Here is a 12,027-nt window from a genome sequence, read left to right on the forward strand (position 1 = left end):
GTGCTTTTTAAAAGATGGATTTAATGGACTGAGTTCATTTAGACAGGAGATCAAATGAATGAGCAGAATTAGAATACACATCCATTTGGCTGCCAGTCATTGTGTAAGCCACTCGACCACCCGACTTCTCTAATTAAATGACATTGCAGTCCCTGCACAAAGGCTGCGATGGATAAATTAGTACTTGGTAAGTGCTTTGAAGATGAAAATCACGATATGAGTAATGAGCCAGAATTTTCCCTCCCCTGGGGCTGGAAATGGCATCTTTTGTGTTTTCCTGCTACACTGTGAGTCACCTGGGTCGACACTGCAGGAAACCTCCTCCCCCCAAGGAAGAGTTGGAGAGACACAGTAAGGACAGGTTTTTATTTGACTTACAAGGCAGATTAGGACAGAGTGTGAATCCATTTGCACCTGTACACTAATTACATGCCACACACATTTGCTACCTGTAGTCGCAGGTCATATTTTACATGAGTTTATATATTAAGAAATCGCATGAAGATTACCTTGTTTAAACATCCATGAAGCACAACATCCCTCAAGAGAACTGAAGACAGAAATTCCGTTTTGTCCCTCCCGAGAGCTCCACTCACCTTCCTCTTGGTGTATCTCAGCTCTGTATCCACTGGCCCCTGCTCCAAAACGTTCAGGTTTATCTGCTCCGAGGGTATGATGATTATTTTTAGTGGGAGAAGCTTAGAGGAAATGCAGATTTGGAAGTAACACATGAACCATTTGGCAAGATCGAGCTCTGTCTGTCAGCTACGAATCTTGCCCCTTCCTGACTACTCTCACTGGCTCCCCTTGCAGAGAAGCCTCAACACCTAATTTGTTGTATGTTCCAAACTTGGCTTAGGGCACCGCCTACCCCCCAAACCAAATCCAAATATTCTCATTTATATATATATATTTTTTCTCCCGGATTGCACAGAGATAATGAGTCACACTAGATTGTCTGGGCTATGAGAGCTTTGACAGGCCCCATCAGGAAAGGTTGCTTAACCCCAATGTAAGTTAGGATCCATGCTACTGGTTGCAGCCCTCCTCACTGTACTACAGTGCAAGATGTGGTATGTGACTTCAGCCCTGACTGCGCCTCCCTTCTAGCTGTACCCTGAAATTGGTCACAGTCAAGAGCATGGCACTCCTAGCACAGCTGGTGGGCTCACCTCTTACCGGTGGGCTCACCTCTTGCTGATGCAGCCAGGGAGAAGCGTGGGAAGCCCACTGCAGGGACGGGAGGTGAGAGGGGGTAAATGTTGCGCTGGGGAAGAGGTCGGATGCTTTAAGGGGAGAATGTTCCCTTGCTGGCTGAGATCCCAAAAAACCGGCTAGAATGGCAGAAGGGGAAGAGGGAAAATTCACTCCTCAGATAGACTCAGATACAGGCCAAGTCCAAAAGACTTTGAGAGTTAATTGGAAAACAATTATACTTATCTGCTTCCTGCCAATCTGTATCCACAGACAGAGCAGAAGTAATTATAGATACCGTGGATACACTGTGGCGTTAAGTGTTTCAAATTATACTGCTTAACAACGCTTCCTTGATACAGCCCGCAGCGTGGGGGCCGGAGAGCTGGTTTGAGTCAGCAGATAATACCACAGGGGCATGGTGATGCTATCTGCAGAAGTTTCTCACATTGGGTCATGTTTTCCCCCAAGAAAACTTGCTGCAGCCAAGAAAAGGAAAAAAAAAAAAAAAAAGAATTGATTCTAATTTGGTTTCTGTTGTGTATTTAGGATGTCATTCACATAGCTGTCTTAGCGGAGGGAGCCGACATGTCTTTTATAGGTTTTGGAGCCAAAAGCAGGGTCAGCACTGTGGATTAGAATCAATTCAGTAGAGGGAAAATAAACCTTTGGAGTGCATCTTGTCTTCCCTGGGCACGTCGCAGGCATTAGCAGTAATGGGAGCTCTGTCTGTGCATGGAGAGAAAGCATCTAGCTCAGTCTCCCACCATTCTCACCCCGCTGCTGTGCAGTCCCCTGACCTTCACAGTGGGGAGGGGGAATTACTCTGGATTCATCTCTAACTTTATACTGCTATGCACAGGAAAAAATACACACACACACACACACACACACACACACGCACAGTCTTCTTCTAGAAGAAACAGAGGAAGAAGTGGGGACAGGAGCTGCTGAAACGTGGCCCACACAGATACGGGGGCCAAGCCTTTGGGCACCTGGATGTGAACTGACTCTATTTGCCCTCGGTGGCGGCTGTGCCATCTTTTCCAGGCTTGCTAGTCTTCTCCAACTTCAGGGAGTACTAGGGAGGCAATGCTGAGGGTCAGGTTGTTAGGTCTTTCTCTAGGTTCTTTTAGTCCACTCTGCAGGGCTATTAGAACACACAACTTCTCAAACGAGCACAGGTGCATCAGAAAATCACTAAGCCAACCCACCAAAAGACCGCTGGATTTGCTATCCGAAATGGCTCCTTGCTGCTTCTGTGTACACTTGAGCTCTAATGCATTTCATTTCTTAATCTGAACACAAGGATGAATGAGGTACATGGGACGACAGCAAAGCACACCCGCCCCTCTTCTCAGTGGCATAAATCACTGAAATGGCACCTGCGCCGACTGACTTGTCTCTCTTCGCTGCTGTGTTTTCTCTTTAACAGAAACTCCACACAACATTGCCAACTTTCACCGAGAGTGTCCTGAATGGCCATTTGTATTTTTCATCTATCCTTTCCAGAGGCTTCAGTGGACTGGGAGGCAGAAGTTAGCCTGGGTCCTCTCCTAGTTCAGCCACCATCTAGCCCTGTGACCTTGGGCAGATCACCTCTGTGAACTTCCCTCCTCAATTTTCCAGATCAGAGCAATGAGATGTCCGAGATCTTTCCCTGCTGAGTCTCTGAGAACTCCACTGCTGTACTCTCCCGGATAAAAGTGCATTGAGGCAACTGCAAATCACGCCTGCAAATCAGGAAAGCTGCTCTAAAGGGAAGGCAATGTAAGTGGTTTCGTGTCAGTTCTGTGGTTTAGCTGCCCCAAAAAGATTCGGATGAAAAAGATCAGTTGACATGGTTTAAGCCCCTCACGAGGTCAGTGGGGGAGCTGGCCAGAGTGCTGAACTCGGCTCCTATTCATGACAGTCATCAGACCTGGCTGCACGGCTCACACACACAGCACCTTACCCTGCCCCATGACAGAGGCAAGCAAGTTTTCTCGGCAAGCTCCAGACTTTGGGCACCAGGCATGTAAACAGCCAGAGGAATTTCGGAGCACACTGCATTCAATAATTCCCAGATCTGTTAGAGAGCTATATTTAGTTTGGGAATAGCTCTGGAAAGAGTGCATTGCCACTAAAATGAATATTAATAGTGCGGGTCTTAGAGCAAAGGAAATATTTCTTCAATTCAGTATCTGGTATGTATCTGACAAGGAAAACGTTGCTTGTTGTTAAAAGGCTTGGGGCAATTGGGGGTGTGATGAGCACTCTGCAACCAGGAATCGGTACCCGTTGGGAAAAGAACTTAGAGCATAAAACCAAATTGTCTGGGCTTCCTTCCCAAGTGCCTAACTAAACACTTTCTCCCCACAATCTTTCCCCTCAAAAATTTATTTCTTGATAATAGTATTAATCTGTCTCTTCATTGTTGTACAGTTTATTAATGATTCTCAAAAATCTTCCAGCTTACCCAAAATGGAAACACTTGCACCAGAGCTGGATCCCACCCAATCAAACCCACCAGCACTCTTCTCACCCTAGCCCCAACTCCAAAGAGAAAACCAATGCCCATTGGGCTGTCTGCCCTCCTGACTGGGGAGGCAGGAATGTCCCCACCCCCAGCTCTCCACATTTTCTCAAAGAGGCAGCCTGCACAAATCCTTTCTTTAGCCTGAGGTTCAACTTCCTTATTAACATAGACACAGCACTCCACTGAAGCTGAAGTATAAGAGGTTTTCTGCTTGATGTGTTTTATGTCCCATTATTATTTCCCTGCACATCCTGTGTCTCTCTGAGGGGCAGAGGAGAGTGTGTCTGGCACAAGGCTTTAGGGGAGGGTTCCTGCCATTCAAAGAGAGGAGGGAAAGATCAATTCACTTAGGAATTCATCCGGAGACTCTCCCTCTGCCCTCCCAGAAGATGTGAACTCCCAAGGGTTCTCTTCTGCTCTGCGTCCTCTACCTGTGAACTCAGCTGCCACCCTCCGTGGCGTGGCTGTTCCCCTTCTGTCTGGGCCTCTGCAGTGGTGCCACATGCCTGCTTTTCCTCCGTGGCTAGATCGAAAGGTTTTGCCTGTTTAAGCTTCCCTGAGGCTCATTATTTATGGGATGAGACTGGAGGCAGGGCGAACATTAAGTAGCTCAAAGCACGGATGAGTCAAGTTAATAACTACGGTACAACCCCAAACAACATCAAAACCACCACTGTGATTTACTGCTTGTTTCCACCAGTTGGGAAAATTCAGAATTGCACGTTTGTACAGACAGAAACTATTCACAGCAAAGACAGAGAAATGAGCAAAGTATATACAAGCTCCCACGTTGGGGGAATTTCACAGGGAAGTAACCAAAGGGAGGGGAAGGCCACCCCCGTGATCATGGTAGGGACTGGTAGAGTTCCCGGAAGAGTCTCTTTTTGGTCACATCCGCTAAAGTTAAGACAGCGCACTCAAACGCCCATGCAAGGTAAGTAATCCAGTCACAGGTAGAAATTATTTCTATGGGGAGGGGCAGGCTGTCTCTCTCTCAGCGCCTGTGGGTTCCCAACAGTAGAGAGTAATCTACATTCCCAGCGCGGACATTCCTAAAGTCCCCTAGATGAGCCCCACAGGATTCTCAAGCATCTCTAGAATACGAGTCAGAGCTCCCACCCAGGGCTGGACTCCTCCACAGTGAACCTGCTCTGGGAGCAGGCACCAAAGCAACTTAAACACCCAAGGAAGCAGTGGGGGCCAGAAAGGGGAAACTCTGAGGCACCTTCTCAATGTTCATTCTCAACACCACCCCCACAACCACTTCTAGAAATCGCTGCTGGAGGGTGGGCAGTGAGATGAGGGGCCAGAGGAGGGGAAACAAGCCTGTGCCCAGCGTCCCCTAAAGAGGAGGCAGGCAGGGATGGTGATGCCAACCGGAGGCAGGCAGAGTCGGCTGGCGTTACCCGAGCTCCGTGTTTAGCTGAAGTCGTATCCGCCTCTTGCAGAACCATGTCCTCTTACAAGGCCACTAATAAGCCATTGACCTTGAGTTTGAGTCTGGGGCTGATGTTCTGCTCTGTCTGGGGGAACCCCAGGGGCCTTGTGGCTTAACGAGAAGAAATCCTCCTCGTTTTAGCAGCAACTGCTTTTTCCTCTTCACCCGCCACAGTGATCAAATTAACAGGTTGCTCCTCCTCGGAATAAAATGTGTCCTCAGGTCCCAGGAGGCACTGCCCATTTGCCTGTCTGATGTGCTTGGGACGGGAACGCAGGGAAGGAGCGTGTGTGCCTGTGGTGTTCCCCCGGCCCCCTGCCCCCCAGTCCCTGGGAGGGTCTCTTCCACCTGGGGTGGCCACCCAGGCCGGCAGTGAGCCACATGGAGGGAGGCGCCCGAGTCTCAGCTGCAGGAGGTCTGGCAGGAGGCTGCGTACACGCTGCTGCCTGCTGTGGCCCCACAGCTCAGGCTGCTGGTGGGACACTTGAAGGGCTTCATGCTGTTCTCCCTCTGGACGTGCAGGTGCTCCAGCCGCCAGCGCTCCCAGCTCTTCCGGAACTCCATCTGGACCTTCCGCGGGGAAAGGAGGGAAGCAGAGGCCATCAGGCAAACCAACTGCCCACGAAATGGCCTCATGATTACATTAGGAGGGAAGGGAAAAAAATCCGCCACTTTATATTAAGAGACACAAGTCAAGGGCTTCAGGCACCTAAATTAATATCCCCATAAAATTGTTTCTTGTCGGCTCCTATTTTCTGCCTCTTCTCAGGAGGGAGATGGGCTTTGCTGATCTAATTGGTCTCTTGCATCTCTAAACTCTTGTGACTCAGCTAAGTACCTTTCACAATCCATCACAGTGTCAGTTAGCGGAAGAGGAGGAGTGACAGAGAGACGTGGGGAGAAGGGAGGTGGAGAGAGAAGAAAAGGAGGAGAGAGAGTCTGACTTCAGAGCCCTCTTGCACGACTGAGAAGAGGGAGAGCCTGCCCCGCCCCTCGCGGTGTCAACACCAGACCCCTCTAAACTCCCCCAAGGGCTTTCATCCTGGCTCCAGGATGGAAGGGAAGAGGAGCTGCGGAGAATGAGGCTGGGACTAGCAGCAGCCTGAAAGAGCAGGCTGCGGACAAGCACTTCTCAGCCTGGATTTGAACTAATCCCAGCCAGGAACTGGACTCAACCCACAGAGGGTGCAGCCCAGGTGAGTTCAGCCAAGCAGAACTGCTGCCGTGCTCAACTCAGCAGAGCTCAGCCCTCCCCGTTGGCAAGAGCCTTCTCGAGAGGGTGGAAGCTAGGAGCCCACGTGGTCAGAGCAGAAAGATACAATCCAAGTAACAGTGCAGAGCCCCAGTCCCTTGAAGGCTGTGGCGATGCTGCGGCTGGCTCCTGTGATTCCAGTCCCCCAGAGAGGCTGCTGGAAGCTGTACAGCCAGCCCAGGGCATCCAGAGAGCTCAGTCAGCAGACACGCCTCTACATCTGCTTTCCAGAGCTTCTCTGATGCTCTCCACATGTGCCACCAGAACTCCCCACGCCAGAGTGTCTGGGGCCCAGGCCCACCCTCTCGGGCTCCATCCAGCAGGGTGGCCAGCTGCCAGCAGCTGTGGGTGCGTGGCTCACTGCCAACATCCCATGGGTCCCTGTGCAAACACTGCCCTTCTCTTCCCGCAGGGCTGCCATCCATCTCACTAAGCCCAGCAAGGTGCCTGGCATGGCCACATGCCTAGCCCTTAAAAGAACTTTATCTGCACTGAATGAAGCTGAGATGGCCCAGAGCCTGCCTGCCAGGATGGTCCCCGGGTCCCAGGCAGCATCTCCAAGCCCAGGCTGGGGTAAGGGAGGGAGGCTGAGCAGACACCACCCACTGACTGTAGCTCTTTGCCAGCTCACTGCCCAGATGAGTGAGTGTGATGCGTGTGTTGATAGCCGGCATGACGATGCCTGAGTCCCGCAGTGGCCTCTGCTTTTACAGCCGCAGGAAGGCCAGTCTTGTGGCTCAGCCCTTCACTGGGGAGATGAGAAGAGAGACGGCCAACTGAGGCACATCCCTGGGAAGCCAACTCAGGGACTAGAGAGGCCTAACAGATACAGGGAATTGGACAGGACTGAGACTGTGTCCCCCTCTGCCTCCCTCTCCCTCAGCCCGTTCCATGAACCTCTGCTGTGCTCCCCACCCCAATGACAATTGTCATTAGAAACCATCATTTACAGGGCACTTACTATATCCCCAGTATTCACCATAGATCGTTAACTTTCACAGCAACCCTGTGAGGCAGCTCCTGTTAGTCCTTGCTTAAAGGTAAGGAAGGGCTTCCCTGGTAGCTCAGATAGTAAAGAATCTGCCTGCAATGGAGGAGACCTGGGTTCCATCCCTGGGTTGGGAAGATTCCCCAGAGAAGGGAATGGCAGCCCATTCCAGTATTCTTGCCTGGAGAATCCCATGGAGAGAGGAGCCTGGTGGGCTACAGTCCATGGGGTCGCAAAGAGTCAGACATGACTGAGCAACAAACACTTTCACTTTCACAAAGGTAAGGAAACTGAGGGGCAGAGATTTAAGTATTTCTCCCAGTCGCAGCCAGGATCTGACCCTAGATCTGGGCTGACTCTAAAGCCGGGCTCCTAACCCTCGGTCTCCTGCCACTTGGACTATTTAGGCCACGCTTGTTTCTGGCCGTGCCTCCCCCATCTCGGTAGGCACCCCACGAGAACTGGGACCATATCCTCCTCTCAAAGCTTGCACAGTGTCCGGCATAGAGCAGGTACTCCATACATGTTCTCTCAATGAGCCAAATGAATAAATGACTAAACGAGCACTGAACATCGGGTTCCTTCTTTTACTGAGCTCTCATAATCAAACAACAAAGATAGCAACACACCCTGGACTCCTGTCCTGGCGCTCCCCCCAGCATGCTTCCTCACACTCAGGTGGCCCTCATCCCTGCCTCCCAGGGCCCTGCGCCGGGCACCACGCCATGCTCTGGGGTTTGGGATGAGTTGGGGGATCACACAGCTGGGCAGGAGCAGAACTGAGACCAGCACTCGGGCTCCTGAGTCACCAGAGCCACAGAAAAGCCACCCCCGGGCCTCCTCCCCTGTGCCCACACTCTGCCCGCTGGCAGCTGGTGCAGGCCTTGGCGGCCACGCAGGCCCAATGCCAGGGTCACAAGTATCCCCTATTGCTATGGCAACCTGGGTCTGGAGGACAGCTCTTATTGACAGAGGGCTCAGCCCAGGAACCACAAGTACTTGGTGACATGTCTGTCCGTGTGTCCGGAGAAGCTGGGCCCTAGATGTCTGGGGATGGTTGAAAGGAACCAGGCAGTGCGCCTGAGCAAGGCAGGCGCTCTGGGCCCTCTGAACAGGGTCTCTTGGACCCCACGGCACCAGCCTGAGGGGAGAGGTCAGTGGGGATCAGGGCAGCAAGAACCCCCTGGTCCCACCCCAGCCACCAGGAAGCCACCAGAGGAGCACACCCCCTTTCCCGTGGTGGGCGGGGCTCTGGCCTGTGCATATTGAAGGAGGTCTCTCCCTCCAGGAAGAATTCACCCCAGTCCCGACTCTGCACTATTTCCAGGCCAGACCTGGAGTGTGTCTCTGACCATCTCTGATCTTCAATGTTCTCACGTGAGAGAAATGAGAATCTTGAAACCAGAATTTCAGCAGGAAAGTTTTTGTGGGGGAGGCAGAGACAAGCAAATGAGACGGTGGTTTTTAAGGCCCCAAGAATGTGACTTGTAACAGTCACCACCCTTTACATCACATGGAATTTTCCCTGCCTAGCTCTATTTTTCCCTCGGCACCTCAATGCTCGAGATCTGTGATCTACTTGTGTGTGCTCACATGTGTAAGCACACACGCATGGGCCCACATAAGACATCTGAGGAGTAGGGGCCAGTTTCTTATATTTCTGCACCCCCACTGACCCCACCTTCCCCACTCCCACCCCCAGCATCAAAAGCCCCTTTACATGAGGCTGTGTCTTCCCCAAGCTCATGTGTTTGATTGGGGCATCCTGTCCACGCACATGTGTGTGTGTGTATGTTGGGTGGGGGAAGAGAGAGAGAGAGGGTGATGGAACAACACAGGGACAAGACACCTCCTGAGTGCCAGTGCCTAGTGGGGTGAGCAGCGATTTCAGCTGAGCAGCCTGAACAACCCCACTGGACAACCCCAGGACAGTGCAGCAGCCCCACCAGGAGTCCACATCCCTCCACGGGCCTTACCTCGTTGTTGACAAAGCAGTACAGGATGGCCACCATTAGCCCCTGGAAACAAGAGTCTTGTCAGCAGGAGGAAGAGCAGGGAGGCGCCCTGCAGGCAGGCCTGGTCTGAAGCTCCCAGGGGCCCCAGCCTCAGCATTTCCCTCCTGAGACTGGGCAGCCAGGGCAGGCCCAGGAATGGGGGTACTGGGTTCCTTCTCCTTGCATTTCCAGAGGAATGAGAAGGCCCCTTGTTCAGAAACTGCAGAATTTCTTCAACCAACCTCTCCTGGAAGAGACCCAACCTGAGAAAATACACTTATCACGTGGAATTTTCCCTGCTTGGCACTATTCATTCACTCAGGAGCCCCAGTGCTCCAGATCCGTGATCTATGTGTGTGTGTGCGTACATGTGCGTAAGTGCACACACATGGGCCCACACAGACATCTGAGGGGTTGGGCCAGTTTCTTACATGTCTGCACCTCTGTTGATATTCGACTCCCCACCCCCAGCAACACCTAATACTAGTGGAGAGGCTCAGTTCTCAGCTTTGGAAACTACATGACCTGGAAATCTCGTTTTAACATTGCTGAGCCTCAGTTTCCTCCTCTGTAAAACGGGAGACTCCTGCACACCACCTGGGATTCTGGGAGGATGAACTGCACAATGTCTATAAAGCAGTTGCCACTAACGAGCACCCAGGGGATGGCAGATGCTATGCCACGCTGGGTGCCCAAGGTAACATCCAGGAAGGCTTCTTATCCAGTGCGCTTACAGAGAAGACTGGCCTATGTGTCAGGGTACCTGGGACTCTGGCTCTGCTCCAACCACATCACTTGGGGAACGGCCACTTTCAGCCCAGGCCCCGGGCTGCCCCTTGGTGGTGCAGGCTGGTCTCGCCCCATCCCCACCCTGGGACTTCTGAACTGGGGCCCCCGCCGCGAGGTCACCTGGAAGGAGGTGAAGGAGAGCTCCGTGAACAGCTTGACGAAGCGCAGCACTCCCCGGGCGTGCTCGTCCATCACGAAGGCGAAGATGACCTCATGCGTCCCCAGCAGGGGGATGAGTGTCAGCGTGGACTTAGCGAGCCTGGGGGGTGGGGCAGGGACATCATTCTGGACCTCTCTCATGGACTCTTCTTCCCCTTCAGTGCTCCCAGCTCCCACCAAGGCCTGGCACCTGGGTCACAGAACCCTCCCCCACCGAATACCCAGGGACGGGCTGCCTGGAGGGAAGGAAGTAGAGGTGGAGACCCCAGAAGCCCAGAAGCTGCCCAGGTACAGGGGTGAGACAAGACTTGGGAGCTCAGGCCAGGTCTGGGTGGAGGAAGAAAGGGTACATAGGGATCCAGGCTTAGCACCCAGGATCTCCCTCTCTGCCCAAAGGAAGGGCTCAGCGTGCCCGACGAGGGTGACTCCGTTACGTTACCTGCACTTGGTGTCTGTCTTGCACATGAGGTTGGCCTGCAGTTTGGACACCACAATGCAGATGACCCGGACAAAGATGAGGAAGTTCACCTGCAGGGCAGAGGGGAGGGCGACTGGAGGCCCTCTCAAAACGCCCTCGAGACCCCATCCTCCCTTAGCACCCGGGCCCACTGCAGCTCCCACCACCTGCCCACAGCATCACTCACCCCGATGGCGAAGAGGATGGGCAGCCGGATTATGAGCCAGTAATTCATGTTGGAGTTCCTGGTCCAACAGCTGGAGCGGAGAGAGACACACAGGCCCTGGCTCGGACACACAGAGCCCCCAGCTCCCAGTGCAGGCACCGGGCAGCCCCATACACAAGGGGACGCAAAGCCACACACACACACACACACACACACACAGCCACGCAAACACTGCTACAGAGTCACCCGACAACCAGTCCCAGGACACACACACTCATACTCACACACACACACACACACACACACACACACACAGAGATACGCACAGCCCCTTCATGAACCTACAATCACAGTCACATGTGTCCTCACCTTCACACACAAACAGCAGGAACATTTCACTCACAGCTGTTACAGGAAAGCCTAGGGGGACATCACCTACCCCCACAGACCAGCACGTTGTCATCATAAAATCCAGGGAGGGGGAGGGTGGGGGATTGCAGAACTAAATTCATAAATTTAGCTCCTGGTGCCTCAGTTTACCCTCCCAAGAGGCAGTAACTGCACACCCCAGGGGCCAAGGAATCCCGTGGGGTTTGAGGATGGTGACCTCAGCACACCCCTCAGGCCCTCAGAGCAGGACACTCACCCCTCATCCTCATAGAGGTACTTGACGATGCCCCAGGGGATGACAAACAGCAGGGGAACACCTAAGAGGATGGGGGAGAGAGAGGGCAGAGGGGCTGGCAGGCCAGAGCCACTGCCAGACACACCCGGAGGCCCCCATCCGGGCTCTCCCACCTCCAGCCCCGCTCCTTGCCTGGCCCTTGGCCACGTTTTCTAACAGGTGCAGAATTAGGCTGGTGTGGGTGCTTCAGAAATGCGGCAGCAAGAGGCACCCTTCCCAACTCCCCACACTCCTCCCTAGAGAGCAGTCCCCACCACATGGGGGCCATGTCTGTCCTCACAGCCCACCCCCTCCCATGCGCCAGGGGCCAACTCTTTGATGCCACTCACCCCTGCCTGGGCCCACACACCCATCTCAGTCAACTCCTGTAGCACTGAAAGCCCCTCC

The 12,027-nt window shown here is 53.1% G+C and overlaps 1 protein-coding gene across 1 annotated transcript in view; it reads right to left on the reverse strand.

Moving 5' to 3' along the window:
• The window catches only part of GLP1R (glucagon like peptide 1 receptor), a 41,449-nt gene continuing 29,773 nt past the window's right edge, over positions 352 to 12,027 (reverse strand). The window contains exons 8-13 of the mRNA XM_018039225.1: positions 11,602 to 11,662; positions 10,977 to 11,046; positions 10,772 to 10,860; positions 10,294 to 10,432; positions 9,367 to 9,408; positions 352 to 5,720 (exon numbers count right to left, since the gene is read on the reverse strand). Of these exons, the coding sequence (XP_017894714.1) occupies positions 5,553 to 5,720; positions 9,367 to 9,408; positions 10,294 to 10,432; positions 10,772 to 10,860; positions 10,977 to 11,046; positions 11,602 to 11,662 (569 nt within the window). The 3' untranslated portion in view covers positions 352 to 5,552. The remainder of the gene's footprint in view (positions 5,721 to 9,366; positions 9,409 to 10,293; positions 10,433 to 10,771; positions 10,861 to 10,976; positions 11,047 to 11,601; positions 11,663 to 12,027) is intronic.

This window comes from Capra hircus, chromosome 23 (genome assembly GCF_001704415.2).
Source record: "Capra hircus breed San Clemente chromosome 23, ASM170441v1, whole genome shotgun sequence".
NCBI classification, from domain to species: Eukaryota; Metazoa; Chordata; class Mammalia; order Artiodactyla; family Bovidae; genus Capra; species Capra hircus.